The sequence below is a fragment of the Gekko japonicus genome, unplaced genomic scaffold, assembly GCF_001447785.1.
Source record: "Gekko japonicus isolate JY-2015 unplaced genomic scaffold, Gekko_japonicus_V1.1 scaffold2349, whole genome shotgun sequence".
Taxonomy (NCBI): domain Eukaryota; kingdom Metazoa; phylum Chordata; class Lepidosauria; order Squamata; family Gekkonidae; genus Gekko; species Gekko japonicus.
In genome coordinates, this window is record NW_015175435.1 from 182,227 (window position 1) to 205,793 (window position 23,567).

General features: G+C 39.7%; 1 protein-coding gene across 1 annotated transcript in view; it reads right to left on the bottom strand.

The window, feature by feature from the left end:
• Positions 1 to 23,567, bottom strand: part of LOC107122710 (CUB and sushi domain-containing protein 1-like) — a gene marked incomplete at both ends in the record, with an annotated part of 269,905 nt that overhangs the window by 171,793 nt on the left and 74,545 nt on the right. The window contains 4 exon segments of the mRNA XM_015425844.1: positions 3,320 to 3,424; positions 7,824 to 7,920; positions 13,433 to 13,557; positions 14,923 to 15,126. Of these exon segments, the coding sequence (XP_015281330.1) occupies positions 3,320 to 3,424; positions 7,824 to 7,920; positions 13,433 to 13,557; positions 14,923 to 15,126 (531 nt within the window).

Sequence of the window (23,567 nt, forward strand, 5' to 3'; positions counted from 1 at the left end):
AGTGTGAGGAATAGGATAACCATCCTGCAAGTTTCTTGCAGGTCTCCACTTGTAGAACTCTAATCTCCATTTCAGAATTACTCCAAAGCCTGTTTCTTTTTCATGATCTAGAGAAAAATATCAGTCAGTCAGTCAACCTTTATTGGCATAGTTAAAATACAACATGGGTCACATTTTAAGGTGCATATAAAAATATAAGTATGTGAATATAAAACAGTCAACCCACCAGGGCGTTGACCTTGTATTCTCTTACCCTCATAGCAATAAAAAGAAATCGTGCTACAGAGAAGGTAATGTGAGGGCAAAGATCTGATAAAAGGAAAGCTATAAGTCTCTCTTCAGGTAGACTATGCTTACTGTGCAGGAAGGGGCTGATTAAAACATCCCGAATCCTGTTATAAAATTCTAGGATGTGAGCAATCAATTCTGGGTTCCTGCTGTTACATGAGCAGGTCCTTGCAAAGTAGGGAGTATTGGTAAATCTACCGTAAAGGACCTCTGATGGTATGGCATCAAAACGTGCTAACATAAAAGCTCGTCTTAGTGATGGAGCGGTGAGCTGTGAAAAATAATCAGCTATAAACCCATTTCTCGGGGTTATGTTAAATTTCAGAGGGGAAGGGGTGAATCCAGAACAGAGAGTTTGCTTTTCAATATCGAACGTTCTCTGCCTCAAGGACCTGAAAAATTGGGATTCACCTGACAGAAGCAGGGAGTCAAGGGGGATGCCAATTGATTGATTGTTTTTTTTCCAGAACTGAGTTTGTCCAATTGGATGTGAATGTTTCTGATAATAGCAGGTGAATATAGCTATTGGGTTTTGTTCTGGAGATGTAGCCAAAATTTTAAAGTTGATAGACAGGCTCTGGTCTCAAGCAGATGTTGTCCTGTCTCCAGGCACATAGCTGCATAGCTTACACAATTTGGTACTCCTAGGATATGCTGCAAAAACATTGCCTGGATCTGTGCAACATGTTGGATAAAGGAGTCAATCCAGATGGGGATCCCATACAGAATTTGGGACACAACCTTGGCATTGAAAACTCATACAGCAGCGGGGACAAATTGGTTGCCCTTCACGTAAAAAAACCTAGGATAGGCTGCATTTGGCCAGATTTACCACGTGTTTCCTTTGGCCTGTCCAGCTATTGTTATAGTGGAAAAGAACACCCAGGTATTTGAAATGTTTCACCTGTTCAATACTGTTACCATTTATGCACCAGTTAAAGCGTTTCCAAGATTTTGAGAACACCAAAATTTTAGATTTTTCAAAATTTACCAATAAGGAATTGTTCTCGCACTAGAATGTAAATGCAGTTAAAAGACACTTAATGCCCTTCTGGGTGCAAGATAATACTACAGCATCGTCCGCATACAGTAATAGAGGGACCAGTAATGTTGAAGACCCAGTTTAGGGCAGTGACCATCAATCACACTCAAAGAGGAGTTCAAATCATTCAAAAATAGATTGAATAAATAGGGTGCCAAAATGCAGCCTTGTTTGACTCCTCGATTTGTAAGGATCTTAGATGTTAATAAACCTGAGTTTCTATATCTTACTTGGCAGCTGGTGGAAGAATATAGTTTCCGGATAAGGAAAAGTAGTTGTTTATCTATTCCCATCTTATTCAATTTTACCCATAGGAGATTCCTGGGAATTGAATCAAAGGCCCCTTTTAAGTCAAGGAAAGCACAGAATAGTTTTTTTTCGGGCTTCTCCAGAATTTTTCACCACCAAGTGGACAAGAGTTATACAATGGTCTAATGTTGTACTACCTGGGGAGGGGGGTTCATAACTGGGAAAAGGTGTATTTTGAGGAAGATCTCTTTTTTGCATAAAATAGCCAGCTTTCTGACCTACATGTACATAACTCAGAAATGCTTGCTCCATTAAGTGCCCATTGATAATGAAAATGAGAAAAAGAAGCGCTTGAGAGTGTTCAGAGTATTTCACCTACACTGTCTTGCTGTAATCTTTAGCACTTTTGATATCTCACTCACACCTTGCAGCACTTAAAGAAAAAAGACAATTATTTAAAATGTGTCTGCATAACTGTTAACCTGAAAGCAAAATTGTATATAATTGTATATAAAAGACTTTTGTCAGGAGTCTTCTGTTTCCAGTTGTGGTGCTATATTTATTATATCTTTATGAAAAACTTCACTGTGATCTCTCTATAAGCATTTTAGAGCTGATTTTTTCGTAACTGTTTTACTCCAAAACTATTCATATCACTTTCAGCCTATATTCTTCAAATGTACACATACAAAGCTACAGAAATGGGGAGGAAAATCCTGGATATATTTGAAAACATTTTTATCTTATCAATTTATAAAAATACTCAAGATAGCTTACAAAGAACCATACAGCATTAAAACAATCTTTAAAAAAGACTGAATCAAATATAATAAAAATAAAGCACCCACTGAAGAGGACAGAGTTTATCATACTAGCCCCTCTGAAAATCAGACAAATCATGGCTGGCCGTACTCTCCTGCACAGGCATTTATTGTGCGCTTCTAATCCACCCACTCTCCTGTGAGGCAATTCTTGAGATTAGCCAGTCCCTTGGGGTCAAGCAAAAATTCTGGGCATCCTATAATTGGCCTGCTAAGGAATCATTTTTCCTCTGCTTTATGGAGCTTCTTGAAGGTGGGATAAGCCTAGTCCTTGGGCTGATTAGACCATAACTAGTGATGGCAGGAATAGGGCAGATTGTTCAATATAAGTAGGGTGAATTGGCAAGCACCTTGAGGCATCATATGATGAACACCCATTCCTATAACACATCTTCATTTGTTATATGGTGGGCTGGCAGGGAATGCATTTGGTGCTGCGCAGCATCAACCAGATCCTTAGTTATCTGTGTGACACACTGGATGAAGGGGGTGAGACCTGGCATATTTTGACACAGTTCATGTGCAGGCAAGAATGAAGAAGGCCAGCAATAAATCAATGACAAAGTCTGGAGTCCAAATGATGGTGCCCAATGGGCTGCCTGATACATCCCACTCTTTAAAATATTAAACAATTAATGTGGATGTTGTATTAGCCATTTAAACTTCTTAAACCCAATATGATTCTTCATTTGGTGGATGTGCTTGGGAGAATAAATTACAACAGGAATTGGCAGCATCCAGGAGAACTCTTGCGAAACAGAATATCATTAAACCTGATGCCTAAAGATCATGCATCTTTCTGGGGAGGCATTCCATAAATAAGGGGACACAACTTAAAAAGCCCTGTCCACCAGTCACTACATGTATCACATTCTAATAATAGACATTATGTTTTTTAAAAAAACTCACAAAAACTTACTTTTGTATTCCAGGTGAAAACCAGCAGCTGCCACACTAATATCAGAATGAAAATGCAGATAAAGTTGATTTGAAGTGCTGTTCAATAACGCTGGCACTGTGGTACCTGCCCCCCCCCCAAAGGAAAGATCTAGTTTACCATAAGAAGATCTTTGCAGCATAGTCACTTTAAAAGAAGGAAAATTTTAAATTGTTGCCCAAACAAAACATTTTCTGTATTATAACAACAATCACATAAGCAACTAGCATATATTGATAAACACATAACCTAGGACTACAGTCCTTATATTGACACTATTTAAAGATAATACACAAGATGGGGGAGAGATATACAACCTGCTCCTTTGTCTATTTCTCCATAGCAAGTTCCACTGATTTCAGTTGGAATATTTTCCAAGAAAAGTTGGGATATTTTCCTCAAAGTCTAGGGCTGCAGGCCTCAGACCCATAGGATGGAACCACATCTGCTGATGGTCTGTAGCATCCCATTGGAGGATATACATTGGGTTGGGAGGACAAGGATATCAAGAAGGCTGCCAGAACATTGGAGCACTGGGAGGCATTCCAGAGCCAACCTCAAATTTTTCTTGGTTTTTTTTTTTACAGGGACCATTGGAGTTGAGGGCCTGACTTTCTCAATGTCATCATCAGACGTCAATGGTTTCTTCACCAGGTAAAAAATGAGACAACAGTAGGGGTGTGCAATCTCCCCCCCCCCCAAAACTGGCACCAAAAGAAATTCAGGATTCCCCCCCCCAAAAAAAAAAAATACATCCCAATACCAGTAAAGTATTTAGATTCAGGATTTTTCAGAAATCCTGATTCATTTATTTTTTTCGGGTCCAATAGACCTGAGCAGAAAATACAGAGAAGAGAAAAGCAGTGGCAAAGCAGCAAAAAAACAGCTGAGAGGCGGCTTTTGGGTGGTCCCTTTAAACTGGATTGCCCAAAAGAGCTGGCAAGGCAGCTGATCCTGTGGGGAGAACTCTCCTAGCAGGCTCCACTGGGGCTCTGCTAGGCAGCCCAATTTAAACTGGACTGCCCAACAAAGCCCACAAAGCAGCTGATCCTGCAGGGAGAGTTCTCCTTGTAGGCTCTGCTGGGGCTCTGCTGGGCAGCCCAGTTTCCTCAGGTCAAAGGTCACACAACCTCCCTTTTTGTCTATTAAGAATTAGCTGGAGTAAAAACCCCTATACTCTTCTGAGGGGGGTAGCAACTACACAGCTCTTTTTCGGAGATGCTGAATCTCATGGTGTAGAAGCAAGTTGGAAGTAGTCCCTTTGAAACGAAGATCAATACAATAAGGAGTGGATTTAAATTCAAGGAAGTATCCAAATTTTATTATACGCAAACCCCAAACGTCTTCTGTAATTGAACTCCAATGGTGTGTGAACAAGGAAAGCCTATCAGAAAACTGTGGGAATCTACCCAGACACTGGGGTGCCCTTCCCTTAGATGAGGGGTCTCTGGGAGATTGTGCCCCCTGTCACCCTCTCTACCTAGGCTGTTGCCATCAAGGTTAGTTCTGGAAGTTGAAGGGGGTATGATAGTGGGGTTGGTGATTCTGTGTGGGTTGAAATCTGTACGACTTCTCAGATTTGTACTGTTGATTGTGTCTGGGGAAGTACCTGGGTTTAAAGTTTCCAGCTTGCTGGGAAGTGATATCCAGGGACTTGGCTGTCAACCTGCTCTTACGGATACTGTCAAGCACTACATCCGTCTGCTCTTTCCTTCAAAGGGAAGACCTTCTACATGGGCTCTAGCGTATGGAGGTAGATCCAAAGCTCTTAACCATGAATGACATAACTATTGCTGAGGCCATAGTTTGGCTACATGCATCTGCCACATGGCATAACACATTAAGTTCCTGTTTTCCCAATTCGATCACCTCTGCTTTGCCTGATTTTTTTGTCATCCGGGAGGGCCTCTATGTATTGAGACATTTGTTCCCATAAATAGATCTGATAAAAACCTATAACTGCCTTAAAATTACCCTTGCGGACACCTAAGGCTCCTGACATGTAGACCTTGCACTCTAGGATCTCTAATTTACCACCCTTCTTACCAAGGGCAGTTGAATGCATTCCTGTTCTTTGTGTGGGCAGGAGGACTTTCGTCACCAAATAGTTGGCTGGGGGATGCTGAAATAGGAATTCACATTCTTCCTCTCTAATCTTATTTAAGTGTTCCACTTTTCTAGTGGAGGCTTGACTGGAGGCTGGTTTAGCCCATATGTTCCTTGTGATTTCTAGAGCACCTTTCACCACTGGAAGGGCTACTGGCCGAGGGTCATTTGAGTACAGTATATTCATAATTGGGTCTACAAATCTTGGTTCTGGAGACATGTATTCAATCTCTAGTGGCTTAACCATTCTAACAAATTGTTCAGAATACAACTTAAGGTCTTCAGTTGGAGAAACATGTGCAGGGTCCCCCCCAACATCATCATGTGAGAGAATGAAAGTACACTCTGAATCATTCTTTAATTCTTTCTCTGGTTGAGTCTCAGAATCTGCATAGGAGTTTATAGTGTCCTGGCTCTTGGATGACCGTGATCTAATGACAGAGCTGGTGCAACAGAAAGATGGTTGCCACTGAGGTATGGAGGAAGGATTCCACTGGTTCCATAGGGACATAAACCATGGGGGAAACAGACCCCATTGTGATATCTGAAAGGTGTTCGCCTCAGAGGATGATGTTGGATTACTAGATGAAGCCTTCTGTACAGGGGTGATTGATTCAATTATGTCCTCATCTGAGGATTGGTACTGTTTCAAGGCCATAGAAAGGGAAGGAGTATGAGGCTTTTGAAAATGCACTCTGCTTTCATCAGAAGAATGGCTACAATGTCAACTGTTAGGGATATAATGTAGAAGAGATTGGGATATTCAGGTTGGAGGAGATCCTGATGGAGAGCAACATGGAGATGCTGAAGGTTGCGTTTGAGTCAATGACAATAATCAACAGTGAGGTGAGCCATTCTGATGTTGTAGAGATGTCAAGGAAATCTGAGATCGACCTCAAGGAGAAAGGGACTGTTGGTATTGCACCAGGTCCTGGATAGGTGGTTTCAATATCAAGTCAGCACTGGTTTGTTATCAGCAGTCAACAGAGTCAAGTGTATCAACTTCTTTTTTGCTTTCTTTATAGGCAATTCAGAAGCTGCTCTCGGGGTCTGTGCAGCACCTCCGGCATTGGGTTTTGATTGTGCTACGGCAACGAAGACCACTGAAGGGGTTCTGGTCCTTTTCTGAGTGGAATCCACAGTTTTGGGAATGCCAAATGACTGCTCCCATAAAGCTGTTTTGAGGCGAAGAGCCCTTTCTTGTCGCACTTTTGGGGTAAAGAGGCCACATGCCTGACAAGAGAAGGTATTGTGTCCTTCACCTAAGCACATGAGGCACTGGTCACGTTCATTGTTTTGCTCCATTTTTGTGCTGTAATTGCGGCATTTCTTAAAAAGTGCCATCGGGATTAGTATAGTCCGAAACCGGTAAGAAAAACAACAACATACAATTCCATCGAAGAAATCTCTGTGAAGCTGTAACACGTCCTCTCTCCACAGTGGCAGAAAAGGGACTGAGGGAAGAGTGCTCCCTCCTCCCCTCATCACTTAATCTTTTGGGTGGGAACAGAACTTGAAGCTCCACTGTACCAAGGGGGAGCACTCAGCTGTAGATTCTAGAAGCTTGTAGAAAACTCCTCCATGGCAGGCCTGCTCTGAAGCAATCCCACGTGGGACTGCACAGAGGACACAAAGATGAATGAATGTTCATCAGATTGTGTGATCTTGATACCATATTTGGTACATTTTTTGAAATGTGCCATTGAATGAGCTCACCAAATGATACCACAACCACAAAAATACTAAAAAAAAAGTCTTTAGAAAACATGCTGTAACATGTCCTACCTCCACAGCAGTGGAACGACTGAGGGAAGGAATACTCCCACCCCTCAGTCATGTGTCAGCATGAGCCAAGGATAGGTGGAGTGCTCCGACCATTGTAGAAAGCACTAGAGGCCCATCAATAACTACTAGTCAAGGTGACTGAAGGGAGCCTCCACATGCAGAGGCAGCAAACCTCTACATACCAGAGCTAGGAGGCAGCATCAAGAGAGGGCCTTTGCCTCTACATCCTGTTTATTTTCCTTCAGGGCAGCTGGTTGGCCACCATGTGACAGTATGATGGACTAGATCGACCACTGGTCTGATCCAGCAGGCTGTACTTTATGTTCTTATGCCAAACTTTGCATGGATATACCCAGTCCAAATTCTCACCACATGACCTGGCCTCAAGACAAACCCCCAAAAGCATTGCTTGTTATAAACCTGTGTTTGAAGTCAGGTAAATCACAACAATAGTACGTAGCATTTATATAGCACTTAATTCAAAGCTTTTAATAGGTATTAATAAACCTGACTGAAAAAGTACATGCCCTAAAAACCCTGAAGCTTTGATTAGACTCTGTTGTGTTCTCTCCAGTAGAGGCAATTGTGTACATACCTGAAAAACTCCCAAGCCTTGGTGCTGTCATGTCACCCCCATCATAGATTTCAAGAGAGTCCCAGTTATGTTCAGTGCCAAAGCTTATTACCTGGATCTGTGAAAACAATGCCATTGTATGTTCATTAAACAGAACACTCATATCTAGGGATGGGCACAAACTCCCAAATGAACCCTGGTTAGAGCATTAACCAGGCTGGTTTGTGGTTCACAAACCAAGAGTTCGGGAGAATATGTCTCCCATGAACCTCCATGTTTTTCATGGAGGTCTGTGAGGTTCGTGTGAGACATGTTCTTGGGTTCTGAAGGCATTTAAATGCCTTCAGAGCTTACTTCCAGGTCTGGCGAGCCACCCGGAAGTGAGCCCCAAAGGCATTTAAATGCCGAGCCCACCACCAGCCCACAGCCCCACCCGAGTGAGCTCCAGAGGATTTTAAATGCCATCAGAGCTTACTTACTTAAATGCCTTTGGAGCCCACCTCCCACAGTCTGGCTGGCCCACATCAGCTCTGAGAGTGAGCTCTGAAGGCCTTTATAGGCCTTATATGCCCTAATATGGGCAGGCCCTTATATGGGCAGGCCCATGGTGGTGGGTTCTGATGGCATTTAAATGCCTTTGGGGCTCACTTCCAGGTGGGGTTGTTCTACAAACTCACAAACCCAACAAACCATGAACTGGTTCAGGAAATAGAAAATGTATAGTGTATTGCTACATTTGTTGTCAAGGTCATTGTAAGTTAATGAATCAAATGTAAGTTAATGAATCAAACAAACCCCAAACCCCAATGAACAACCATTTCCCCAGTTTTTGCCCATCCCTAGTCATATATAATTCCAAGTCAGTGACAGGAAAGACAAAAAGAACAATGACCTTGACAACAAATGTAGCAATACACTATACATATCCTGGCTTCGCAGTACTGTTTACATTTTAATTTTCAGAGTCACTTAAGTGCAGGCACCTTCTGGGAATGGAAAAACTATTTGTTTTGAAGTGTCAAAAAGAAGGGAAGAACTTGAGCCTGCTTAACTTGATGTTTAATTTATAAAAATGACATATAAATTTATTTGACCTGAACTACAAGATCAGTAGACTTACAATACAATCCTATGCAGGCTTTCTCCAAACTATTGAAATCCATGACTTCAGGCTGGAGTAACTCTGATAGGATTACACTGTTATATATGATGCAATTGTTCCTGTACTATACCACTTCAGACTGTAGATGGGCAAAAACTGGGGGGAAATTCTATTTTGTGAGCTACTGGCATTAAAGTTGTGAGTAGGTGATTTGGCTACTGCATAAATTAGTTTGCTCTGGAGCCATCCTTCCTGAGCTAAGTCAAAAATGTGCGAGCCAGAAGCTAAAAAACTGTGAGCTAGCTCACACTAACTCAGCTTAGAGGGAACACTGGATGGGGGATAAAACAGTTTAATGTTTTCTAGTACACACACACAAAGCTTTTTGCGCATCTAAAACTAGAATGACAGGGAGAAGACTAAGTTAGAATCTTTGTCCCTTACATGTTATTTTTGTATCCACATAAAGGTTCATTTAAAATGTGGGAGAACATTAAAACATGCAGCCTTCCACTAAAAAGAATTAAATCTAGGAACAGGTTTAGTATGTGACACTGGAGAACATGCAGCTTAAGTTAAGTACGGAGGTGCACACAACATATGATTAGCATGAAGAAAGGAATTTCAAGTAATAATGGGAAAAATAAGAGAGAGAGAGAAAAGACGCTGGGCAAAACCAACACTTTTTGAAGATATAGTCAAAGAGTCCATAAAGATCTATTTCAATGGCAGAAAAGCATCCGTCTAAACCTCAGTTCGAGTCTATATCTACATACAGAGGTGTAATGTACTCTGCAAGCTCTCCAATGGAAGTGGGCCTAAGCTTCCCATTCTGAGGAATGGGTTTTCTCCACAGAAAGAAATAAGGCAGTTTTTGCACTCAGAGACAGTTCACACCAGTATGAAATTGCTGAATTTGGTTAAATGTGTGCACACCAAGATTACTTTGTATAAAGAACAGAAAATCTTAATGAAAATAAAGAATACAGCTTTGCTATCTGAGGGTAATCAATATATTTTTTTCACATAGGGAACAAGGGGTAGATTCTGATGTTGATGAATTAGTTATAAAACACATGTTGAGCCAAAACTTCACTGATGTCCTTTATTTATATCAAATGTTTCTCCATGTGGTGAACATTATGGTGAGTGTGAAAAATGTGATGGGCATGAGTGCAACATAGTATTGACTGATCTTGGTCAAGTCGCTGTCCTTCATATCTATCAGGTCTATGGTTGTTGTAAATGAAAGAATTGTAAGAGCATTATGCTGTTCCCGGCAGCCTGAGCTGGCTTTCATCACTTGTTTAGAATCAACTTTTATTCAACTTATAAGAATCCAAAGGTTCAGTTTACTCACATTCCCTTTCCATAGAGCTGTTAGGAGCCTTAAAGTCCTGAGTCTTTGAGTGATTCATGTGGTAAAAAAGGTGCTGGATCTCTCCATCTGCTAGCCAAGAGGATTACATACACACTGGGAGGGCAATAAACAGTTTTCCCAGGCAAATGTATCAAAGGGGAAAAGAGGCTGTATAGAACCAATCAAGAAGGCTACTTCTAACCAGCTGACCTTAAAGTTACTAAACTGCATTAACCACAATCCTCTATATTTAAAGATGCAGTAAACAATTCCCTAGACTTTACTATTCTAATCTCTGCTGGAGCAGCACAAGCATATTGTAAAATGTTGGGGGGGGGGGAGGATAATGTCCCCAGAACCCCATGCATAAAATAAAATCTCCCAGATTTTTTGGTCTTCTGCTAACTGTCAGAAGACAAAACTAATTTGAATTATTGACTGCAGTGTTACTGAGTCAAAAATGACTTTTTAATGTTGTTTTCATTTTCATATTGTTGAAAAGCACCTCCACTTTTGAAAGGGAACAGTGTTGGGCTCTTACCACTGTCATGGGCTATCTGGATGGCTTGGAGAGATCTTTATTCAGTACAGCACTTTCTAAACTTCTCCCACTGAAGCTCAAAATGTGGCACTCTGAAGCTGCAGTGGGAAGGGGGAAGGAAGGAAGATGGAAATGCTGCTGAGCCACTGTCTGACCATCAGCTCAACTTGGTGGGGAAGCTCCCCTAACCTGAGTCAGACAAACTCAGGATATGTACAGCTGTGTCTCACCTCTCATTGCTACCCATGACTTGGAAGAAAATCTAAGAACTATACTGTTTCCATGTAGTTTCTTTCATTGTTCAACCAAAGGTTCTCTCTCATGTCATGGCCACATTTGGACAAGAAAAATTACACCCAGCTCTTACGCAGTATTTTTTTTAAAAAAAATGGTGTTCCTATAATGCATTTCCCTGAAAATCACTGAATATTTAACTTATTGTGATGTAAGTTTTAAAGCAATATTTAGTTGAGTGGAATCATCTAGTGAATCAAATTACACATAAATTACACTTGCATAATTTTCACTTTTTCATGTTATCAGGTGAGGCTAGAAATGTTAAACATGGCATGGATGAGGAAATCTGTTTAAAGTACTGACATTTTGAGAGAGATTTTCTATTAAATCCCTTATTTATATTTATTTTACCATCCTTATATGCAAAAGAGAAACACCTCAGACAGTGGATTAAAGGAAACTAGTTTTAGTTTCTCTTGTTTTCTTACACACCACAATGTTTATATAACAATTAACTATACCCGCTCCAGGTGAACATAAAACTTCTAGCTGTCTTTTTTCTTCTGACACTTTAAAATGTGAGAGAAAAAGCTCTATAAGTACTCCATTCACATCACAGGTATTCAAATTCCTTTGGTCCTGGGTTACCTGATCACACTGAGATGCATTGGATAGTTATGTCTAGGGATGTGCAATCTTTTTTATCTGGTATTTTTTGGTTTGGGTCTATTGGAGTAAATTCCTTTGGTCCTAGGTTACCTGATCACACTGAGATGAATTGGATAGTTATGTCTAGGGATATGCAATCTTTTTTATCTGGTATTTTTTGGGTTGGGTCTATTGGGGGGGAAAAACAATTGGGTATTTCTGAAAAATCCCAGATCCCAATACTGTTATGGTATTTGGATCCAGGATTTTTCAGAAGTCCTTAATTTTTTCAGGTCCAATAGACCTGAGAAGAAAAACACTGGATTAAAAAAAAAAGCCAGCCTGATCCTGGGGCTGGCTTGGCTTCTCCTGCAGCATGGTTTTCACTGTGCTGCAGGAGAAGTTGGCACCAGGATCTGCGTGCGGCAGGGAGGTCTCTCCCCACTGCACGCAGATCTTGGGCTCGCTTGGCTTCTCCTGCAGCTCATCCTGGTTGGGCTCACTTCTCCTGCAGTCCAGTTTGAACTGGGCTGCTAGAGAAGCAAGCCCTAGGAGCTGCTGCACCACATGGAGCAACACAGGAGATTCTGCCTGTGCTCACTTCTCCTGCAGTCTGGTTTAAACCAGGCTGCCGGAGAAGCGAGCCTCAAAAGCTCCTGAGTTGTGTGGAGCAATGTAGTCCATGCAGCACAGGAGCTCCTGGGGCTTGCTTCTCCTGCCTTCATCCTATATTGTTTTCAATGGAAGGGAAAAGAAGGCATTTAAAGGGATCATGCTCCCTTTAAATGTCTTCTGCAAAATGCAAGTGAACTCTGAAAGTGTTCAAAAAGACTGAGAGCCCTTTAAATGCACTTTAACTGTGGGTATCAGGCAGTCCTGAAAAATCCTTAATATCCATTTCGGATAGCCAAATAAATACCAGCTATCTATATCCGGCTGAAAAAATATCTTGACAATAGCAGGGTTTTTTTCCTGGCTCAGATAGACCGAATGCACACCCCTGTTCCATCTTTAGTTGCAAGTAGGTGACAATATTGCGTTACTTAACAATGCTTAAAGAAATGCTCTCCTTAAACAAACATCAGTTCTGATTCTTAAATGGAAAAAAGAGATCTTACGACCTTAATGATTGCAAGATTTATTGTAGCATAAGCTTTCAGAGTCTACTTCATCAGATATATGAAAAGAATTCCTAAAAAACACACATGCAGAGAGGAAAAAAATCTGTATCACAGAACAGACTAATATGGCTTTTTCACTAATAATTCCCATTGGAATCTGATTAATCAAAATACATTATCTATGCCACTAAAGTATCTTTGTCGCCTGTAATGATCCTTTTGGATGCTGGCTATCACCAGTTAAGGCTGCTCTCTTCCATTTCCTATTTTCTTAACCTTTAGTTACACTTTTAGGATGTGCATTAGAGTTCTTCTGTTACGACTGATTTTAATATTTTGTGAACTATTTTGAACTCCAGGGAAAGTGTTCTGAAAAGCTAATAAATAAGTGTTGTAAAAGGCTGGGCTAGGTGGGTGTCAATTGCCGCAAAATGAGAAGATGTGTTCTTTCATCCAAAGATCCCTTGAAGCTTTGCCAATGAATCTATCCACTAGAATCACAAAAACACAAGCAAGTTTGCTATTTTCTTACAATTTAAGAGAGAAAGTGCTAAAAAAGAGAATAATTAGCCATCTATAGTGAAGTAGTTAATATTCCACAGCTGGCAAATGTGGACTTGCCTGAATACCTGATCCCTCAGTCACTGTGATTTTCCACACACAATTCAAGCTGTTACCATAAGGTTCTGGGAAGCCTGGAGATAATATAGTTCCTCTTCGTTCAGTGAAATTCCGACTGCATGGCACTGGAAAAAAAATCCATTAGAAGTAACAACAAAGCCAAAAACATTCTCATTGAACAGAAACACTACCAAGAAAAATAGAATCTGACTTCTATCATTCCAATCATAACTAAAAGATAGCATTTGCTTTTGAAAAAATCATGTAAATAAACAAATGCCAATATATAAATCAAACTAATTTTTCTTCTGGCAGTAGTAGTGGCAGCCAAACTACTCAACTTTTCTGCCAGGCGACAGTTTATGAAACTGGCAGGAAAACCCACACACACACCACAGAAGAGCTTTAATGTTTTTAATAGTGGACCAGGGAATTTGGGCGAGTAGTGTAGGCAGATGAACACAGAAAAAAAGTCTGTAGGGTTGAGGAGAGAGAAGGAATGAGCCATGGGGCCTACAAAAGCAGTCCTACAACTCTATGTCACAGCCTTGCGGAGTTACATCCTTCTGTGTGCACTGAATTCAACAGAATTAGAAGAGTGTATCTCTGCTTAGGGGTGGCACTGCTATTCATGGAAAACAAACATATTCCTCATTACTTATCTTCAAATTAGATACGTGAAGCTGTTAAGAGGACTGGTTCTTCCTAGTTTCCATAAGGGAGTTTCATGTTTGGTGTGGCTCAGTTCAGAACTAGTTATATCTTCCCTGAGAAATATAACTTTCTTGTAATCATAACAATATAGAAGCAGCTGTGTATATATGAATAAAATTAATATTATTACAATTATAATTCAAATTCTTGAAGTCTTATTTTCTCCTTCCTAAAGGTACACAATCCTTATCAATATTATAAATAACTAAAATACATAAGTCCAGGGAAAAGTAAAACAACAACAGCAACAATACTTAAAAGGTACAAAAGGGATCCAAACAGATAACCATAATTCCACCAGAAGATCCCACAAAAAATTGTAGCTGGTTTAGCTGAAACAGACATTGTCACTTTAGGTCATGTTATAGCAGAACACTTTTTCAAACAGCAATTTTCAAAGTGTTATAAGTTATAAATCCGCTATAACAAATGCTTCAGGAAACACTCAATTAATTAATGTAAGGGGGATTTCCTGAGGTTGATGTTAGACTCTGTATTATACTTGTGATTTTAGAGGCTGTCACATTGACGATAAATATTCAGCAAAAAAAACATCAACCTTGTTAATCTAATAGGTCATTACGTGAAACACTATACTGCCTACCAACCAGCTGGTACTCAATTACTTTTGAAATGACAAATTGCTCTTTTAAATTGGACATGGCCAGTATTAATCAATGGAAAGTAAATATAAATGTTAAATACTATTCAATGAGAGGAGTGGTGCTCTTGAATGTTGACTGAAAAACAGATAACCTAAACATAATAAGCCTTACCCACACAGCTTGGTACTGTGTCATTCCACTGGGCTAAAGCATTGGGCACAGATTGGCAGCGGATAGCTTTTGAGCCTTGCAGAAGATAGCCGGGACTACATTCAAAGCGGACTACAGAACCTGCTGAGAATTCAGAGCCAATCCTCCTTCCATATCTGGGCTCTGGGACAGAGCTGCACTGTGTATCACTTGTGCGTGGAACAGCTATACAAATGGGTGAAAAAAAAGTGTGGTTTGAGAAACGACACCCTCACACCACAGGGATTTACTTTCAAATAGCATCTGCTCTGCTCTGTGTTCCTTTGCATTACTTAAAGTTAATTAGTTGGCTAAAAATCATCCTACCAATCAGGGCTAAACTCAAATCACTTGCTCCAAAGCAGTCATTTCATAATCCATCAATCCATATTTCAAATAACTGGTCTGACAATTGGAAATTATGCAAACAAATATGACAGACTGAGACCACAAGCAACATTCCCTTTGCACTGATGCAGCCTGACTGACTTGATTAGGCCCATCTTGGAGTTAAACATTCTTGATTGCCACTCTAATATATCACTAGAGGGGTAGCCATGTTAGCATGTAGCCATGTTAGCATGCTGCAGAAGCCCAGTGGCACTTTAAAAACTAACAAAATTTATTCCACTAGCATGGAGTGCATGTCCATAGGAGATATATTTATGCCTAAAGTAATAAGCAACAGAAAGTTGTGAATGAGAGAGTGTTATAAAGAGAGGCCAGTTAGAAATAGAAATTAATCAAAGAGAAATCAGTCCCTTCAGATTGGTTGAGGACTACTGCAAATCATAGAGTAGGATAAAAATAAAATCTAATCAACAAACATTACTTTTATCTAGCTCTGTCCATTGGTCTACAGTTGGGAGTGGTTCTTACCCATTCAAAATGGAATGAATTCTCTTAAATTTGTTATTGTCCCTAACTGTTCTAGTGGGTAGCCATATTGGCCTGCTATAGAAGAGCAAGATGTGAGTCCAGTAGCACCTTAAAGACCAGCAGGATTTCCAGGGTATAAATGCTCAAGATTCTAAGCTCCCTTCATCAGATACAAGTAGAAAAGGAGATCCCTGAAGCCATATATCCCAGTCAGGACATGGGGAGAAGTGTTACAAATAACAAAGTCAGGATGAAAGGTGCAATGCCAAATGTAATTAGGAGAAATGCTTAGGGGTGGGAAATTAGCAACTGTAGTGAGATAAGAATCCTATATACCGATTCAGGCCAAGGGGGTCCATTGTTCAGAAATTGTGAATGAATTCAAGTTCAGCAATCTCACATAGTAATCTCCCCTTGAAGGTTCTCCATTCAAGGACTAGAAAAGAGCAAGAGTCCAGTAGCACCTTAAAGACTAACAAAATTTGTGGCAGGGTATGAGCTTTTGTGAGTCACTGTTCACTTCTTCGGATACAGCTGGAATGTGAGTCCATCTGTCCTATATTTTGGAGAATGGGGTGATTTCAAACGTTGAACGACATTAGCAGGGAAATAACAATAGCAAGTGAATGACAATAGCAGGCATGATTGGGTTACACCTCTGGATTACTACTCCTCTGCATATCACACCTAATCCAATCACACTTGCTATTGTCATTCATCTGCTATTGTTATTTGCTTGTTAATGTTATTTGGCATCTGAAATCACTCCACTCTCCAAAATATAGAACAAATGGAGCTGTATTTGAAAAAGCCAGCAGTGACTCATGAAAGCTCATACCTTGCCACAAATCATGGTAGTCTTTAAGGTGCTACTGGACTCTTGCTCTTTTCTATGGCTAGAGACAGACTAACATGGATACCCATCCTGTTTGAGGACTGCCACTCCTAGGTCAGCCATGGAATGTCCTGGAAGATAAAATGTTCCCCCACTGGTTTTGAGGTGTTGTGATTTTTAACATCAGTTTTACATCCATTTATTCTTTTACGTAGGAACTGACCTGTTTGTCCAATGTCGAGAGTGGAAAAGCATTGCTGACACTTGATGGCATATATAACATTGGAGGATGAACAAGTGAATGAACCTGAGATGGTATGGCAGGTGCTGTTAGGTCCAGTGACTGTATTGTTAGAGTAAATAAGGGGATGGACCTGGCATCTTGGTTTGTTATAGGCCCTGGTCCCAGAGTGTGTGCCCATGTTAGGAAGTACATTATTGTGAGTGAGAAGTTGTTCAAAGTTAGGGGGCTGTCTGTGGGCAAGAAAATGTTGGCTACAGGTAGCCCCCTTACCTAAATATATGATGGGCTATAGGTAGCCCCCTTACCTAAATATATGATGGAAGCATAAATACTACCTTATACCAGAAACCTACCAATAGTCAAACAAATCTACATGCCTCCAGTCACCATAGTAAACACACCAAACAATGCATTGTCTACAGCCAAGCTCTATGCTACAGCCACACTTGAAGGATCTACAGCAAACATTTTTGGAATTACAATACCCTCCTGATGTAATAAGGAAACAGACTGACAAAGCCAGAATGATACCAAGGGATAACCTGCTACAAGATAGCTCTAAATGTAACAACAACAGAACACCACTGATGGTCACATACAATTTTAAGCTCAAACCAGTTCATTAATGACCTACAGTTCATTAATGACCTGCAAATTAATGACCTATGCTGGAAAAATGATATTCTTCTCCCAGAGCCATTAGGAGGCAAACCAACACAGATGGCTCCTGAGTTGCACAGGCTAGGTATGGTGACTGGGGGAAAAAAACAACCTCAGGGGGAAAAAACCCACAGAAAAAAAACCCATAGTCATAAATGCTCACAGGAAAACAGCCCACATGGAAAAATTGCCACATGGAGAAAAGCCCACTTGGAAAAAAGCTCATATATAAAAAAGCCCACACACAAAAAAAAGCCCTCATGGAAAGAAGCTCACATGCAAAAATACCATGTAAAGTGCCATAAATATGTATAATTGTGGATAACCATTCATCTCCATTTATGAGAATGAACAGGCATTACCTACATTTTATATTGTTATTTTAGGATAAAAACATGTCATATTCACAGGCAACAATTTGTGCTGTGATTTTTATCAAGTATAATTAAATAATAATTTTGCTATGTTATTAGTAAATTACTTCAGTACTATACAAAAGTGGCTTGTATGAAGAGGACGTTAATGATCTTGAGTGTAAAGGCTTAGAAAGGAAAATACAGGAAATAAAAGTGACCATTTTGTTATCAACAAACTTTATTAAGAAGGAAAAACAATAACATCAGAAATTAAACTCTAAATAGAAATATTTTAAATAAAATTAAACACTATACATTTATTAATTTACCATTGGCCAACCTTTTGTAATGCTGGTATGAAGTAATTTCTAAAGTGAAGACAGAAAGATGCTAAATTAAATTATATATAGACTGTCTAGTATACACAGCTTTTGAACTATATGGTTTAAAATTCTTCAAATAATTAATATTATTTATTTATTTTGTTATTAAAATTAAAATCATAAGATAACATGAAAATAAGTTGATTTCCAAGCTCTATTTCCCTTTACTTGTATTTTAACAAATACAGAGTGGTAAATAAGTAAATAATATTATTATATTATAATATTAATTATTTGAAGAATTTTAAGCCATATAGTTGTTCAAAAGCTGTATATATTAGATAGTCTATATATAATTTAACTTAACATCTTTCTGCCTTTACTTTAGAAATTACTTCATACCAACACTACAAAGGTTGACAAATGGTAAATTAATAAATTTTACGTATTTAATTTTGTTTAAAATATTTCTATAGAGTTTTTAAGTTCTGTTGTTATAGTTTTTCCTTCTTAATAAAGTTCATTGATAACAAAATGGTCACTTTTATTTCCTGTATTTTCCCTTCCAAGCCTTTACACCCAAAAGCACTAATCCACAATGATTATCCACAATTATAAGTATCGATGGCACTTTTCATGATATTTTTCCATGTGGGCTTCTTTTCGTGTGGACTTTTTTCTGTGTGGGCTTCTTTCCATGTGGGCATTTTTCCATGTGGGCATTTTTCCTGTGAGCATTTATGACTGTGGGGTTTTTCCCTGTGGGCTTTTTTCTGGTCACCATTCTTAACAAACACCCAAGAATTATCAATATTTTTAAATCAAACATTAAGAAACCTGGACAACTGGTCCAAAAAGAAAATATTCTCCACTAGTCAGGATGATGCTGAACCTCTAGGGTGATGCTCCCTGGGGGACTGGAAGGAATATTTTCACCTTTGTTTGGTTTGCTTCCTACATTGTGGCCGCTGGGAATAGGCAGATATGTAGGGCTGCTGGGACACCTGGGGGGCCTGGTACTTGTACTCTGAATAATGGTAAGGCCTTGACTATTGAAACTGCTGAGAGTGTCTGGAAAAGTACCTTTGTTTATAACGCTGAGAAGGGCCTTGGTTGATTCCCAGAGACTTGGCCATTATCTGTTTGGGGGTTTTTTTTTGCATATGAGATCCAAGGTGTCTTCTATATGGTTGCTGAAGAGCTCCCAACCTTCAAATGGAAGGTTGTCGATCTTGGTCCTCGTATCCTAGGGGAGGGCAGAGGGTCTCAGCCCGGAATGCCTTCTCAGAATGTTGCTTTCTTTGATTTTTTAGATGGTGGCTCTGATGCTGACTGCATCAAGGTTGTCTCTGTCGATACTGAAGTGGAGGGTATTGGCACCAAGGCCACGGATGGGGCTCTCAGTTGCTTGTCAGGAAGCACCTATTTTTCCATGTGGGAATCTGGAGCACCCGGAACCTTTCCCCACAAGGCTTCCTTGAGCCTGGCTGCCCTCCCTTCTTGGGCTCTTGGTGTCAGATGGTGGCAGGCAGGGCTTGAGACTGTATTGTGCCCTTCACTGAAGCATAGGAGACAAGACTTGTGTTCATCATTCTGAGCCATTTTGGCTCTGCACTCTTCACATTTTTTAAATAATACCATCCTACCCCAACTGGACACCTGAAGCAAAGATAAAGGCTCTGAAAGAATGCAGATTGAAAAAGCTCATGCTTTCCTTTTGGTGGCAAGGAAAGAAATGAGGGCCACCCTTTGGGTGGGAAAGGCTACTCTCAACATGTAGTGGAGAGGGATCACTCTTAGGCTCTGGAAAGTTCTTTTGAAGCTTGTAAGCTCTTCCCATGGCTGGCCTGCAATTGCACAGTCCCTCATATGGGACTTCAAAGAAGCCACAATGATGAACACATGATACCACCATCAATGTTAACAATGACATATTTAAAGCATCTAAGCATCTTGGTATCAGACATATAATTAAAATAATCAAAGAATAAAAACAAATCAGAAAGCCCTAAATGGATGTAAGTACATAGCTCTCAGAAGCAGAACTATGGGAGATTAAGTATTTGGGCTGCTTATTACAATACAGTTTTAGTGACTATCCCCCAACTCTGCAATGTGTATTTCTGGTTATACAGAAAGCTTGTCTGTCAGTTTAATTATGAGTAAACAAGACTCAAAACTATACCATGTGGATAAGAGAAGATAGTGAGGTGTACTGGATGTCCAGTGTATTACACAATTAGATAAGAGGAGGGAAAATACCCTCATACCCTTCTGCCCACATTTCTTTCTCTCAACAGCGCTATGACTTTACAGTGCTCCCATTCCCATCACTGTGGTCTGAATGCTGATCGATGCAGTGCATCCAACCAAGCCACTGGAAACATGCAGCTGTACTTAAGGGACAGAAGCCAATCAAGGCTATACCTGCAAAATGATTAGTACATATACAACAACCTCAACTTCTGGCAGCATGACAAGAGCCATAATGGATCCCCAAAGAGTCCCTCTGGTCCCCCATTATACCACCAGACCCAATCCCAAATATCACATGAAAGTGAATCACATGACTTCCCAGCTCTGTGCCATCACCTGGGTGACCATAGCCCTTGGGAGACTCCTTCCCAGGAATCCTGGCAGCATGACTGAAAGTCAAACCAAACTGACTGAATACTGTTTAGCTTCACACTCAAAGGTTTTGTAGAACAGATCCTTTCAATGGAAGATATCAACCTGCATTTGTGAGGAGGCCCTAAAATCATGGAAAGTACACTGGGTTATAAAAAGAGCAAACTATATTAGATTTGGATGTTTCAGGGTGTGATGGCAAATTCTTCACAACACAGCTACTGCTAATCATTGTGCTTCCTGTGAAGCATGAACTACAGAAAAATGGGATCATCGGGGGGAAAAGGAAGGCGGCTTATATGAGACAAGAAGAAATATATAGTTGAGTGAATGGCATTAAAAAAAACCCATTACATCAAAATCCAAAGCTACAAATCTAATCTTGTACTAGTTGTGATCAGAATATACAATCATGCTAGCTATAGTGCTCCTTTCCCTTCCTAATCCTTGGTCTAATTCTAAACTATAACGTTGACAAACTAGACTTCTCAGATGGTATCAGAAAGAAATTGCATTTCTATAGTAATTATTCCTCATCTTTTAGTGCTGTGAAACAAAATAGAAATCAGCCTAGTGGAAAAGTGAACATGGAATAAGGTCAATCTGGAATAGCGGGTGATAAATAAAATGATTGACTTTGCAGGCCAGATTAGAGTGTTCATTCAGAATGTGGATGGTACTCTCAAAGGCATTTTAACATTAGCAGGCAGGCAGTCTTGGGAAATCTCTTCCTATATTTCACAAGGAGATTGAAAATCCCTAAATCATTGTAGCATATTTATTAAATCTAATTAAATGCCACAAACCACATTGCCCCAGCTAAATCTTTTAACAACTAGAGAGCTGACTGCATTCATCTTCCCAAAATGGAAACTTGAATAGCTCCGAGGTTCTCCTGAGATGAATAAAAAAGGCTTAACTTCCTTGATTCATTTTGTGATGCTGAGAACAGCATTTCCTATTTCTCAAAATCAATCTTTCCAGCACCTAAAAAATAATCTTATTGCCTAACAGCCCTTCACCAAACTAACAAACAATAAAACATACACTGAACATATTTGCTGCACCTCAAACCAATTAATGGAACTATATGTCTATGAATAGTTTCAAGTCACTGGTTCTCCAAATTTCATTGACAACTAGAGCGGCTATAAAATAGAACTATGGGAGAATAAATAAAAATTAAGATACTTCCATTTGTACATAGAAGAGCATTATAAATATTTTCAAATAAAATCAAAGAACAATCAGAATTTTGTTTTAGTTTAGAAAGATTCTGCCATGTGTTGTTCACTATTTAATGCAGAAGCAGTAATTCTTAAATGCAAATTGACTCATCTTTCTAAACAGTAGTTCACGCAAAAGAACTAATGATGTCATCCTTTTAGGCATAAAACTGTAATTCTGTCATGTCATATGTAAATATATAGTCATGTTTGAACCTATCCTGAAAAATGTGATTCACTTCAGCATATAATCCTTGATGACACTGTGACAGAATAATGACACAAAGATATCTCTTGTTTGTAAACTGTGTATAAAGTGCCATCAAGTCCCAGCTGACTTATGGTGACCCCAGCAAGGGGTTTTCAAGGTAAGTGAGAAGGAGAGGTGGTTTGCCACTTCCTCTGCAGAGTCTTACTTGGAGGTCTCCCTTCCAAATACGAACCCTGCTTGGCTTCCAAAATCTGATGGGATTGAGCTATACCATGCTGTCTTCCCTCTCCCTTCTTATAATATACGTCTTTGTTATCAGTCGATCCTTTTCACAACTAAAAACAAGACGTATTTCAAGCTCTTATGCCACTGCTGTACCTGCATGGCCCGATTCAGGGCCCTGCCACATTTCCCCCACAACCAATCATCTTGATTTAAAGTAACACAGTCCATACCATCGCAAACCAACAACACATCATTAATGTTAATTTCATTTATGTATGTATTTATATTTGTTAATATAAATATAAAACATATTTCAATAAATTTGAAAAAAATCCAGTCTAAATCTAAATGACAAACTCCAGCGGACGTCTGACAGCCAACAACAGGTAATCTAGCTAAATGCTTTCCTGAACAACACGTCTTGAAGACTTGCAAAGTGAGAGCAGAGCAGTGTTTAGTTTGCAGCAAATTTCAGAACACCAGAGCTATAACTCCCCCCCCTGAAAAAAAACCCCTCTTAGAATGGGCTATTATCGTCATAACCTCTATGAAGAGCTGGTACACACACACATACCTGGTGAGCATCTATATCTATTTCCCATATGTGTATATTATAAAGGTAAAGGTAAAGGTTCGTCTGACTTATCAACTAAACAGCAATTTGACTGAAAGGGCTTGCAAGATGTTGAACTTGGATTTTTTTTGCCAGTGAACAAAGTCTATTTTCCATGTAATCAAAAGTTACTTTTCTCTTTATTTTTTACTTCATTTATACTCCACCTTTCTTCCAAATGGGGACCCAAATAGGTAAGTAGTTACCACATCTTTAAGCATCTGAACACTCACAAAGTGCCATGTTTTTGAAAAACACTCACCAACACTTCATTTAAACAATTTTTAACATGTCATGCCTCTCCCATGAAGTGTTTGCACACCAGAGCAATTTCCTTCTAGATAATAAATCACATCATGTGAATGCTACAGATGTGGAATGTGACCCCACACACACACACTCAAAACCTTTTGAAAGAGACAATAGG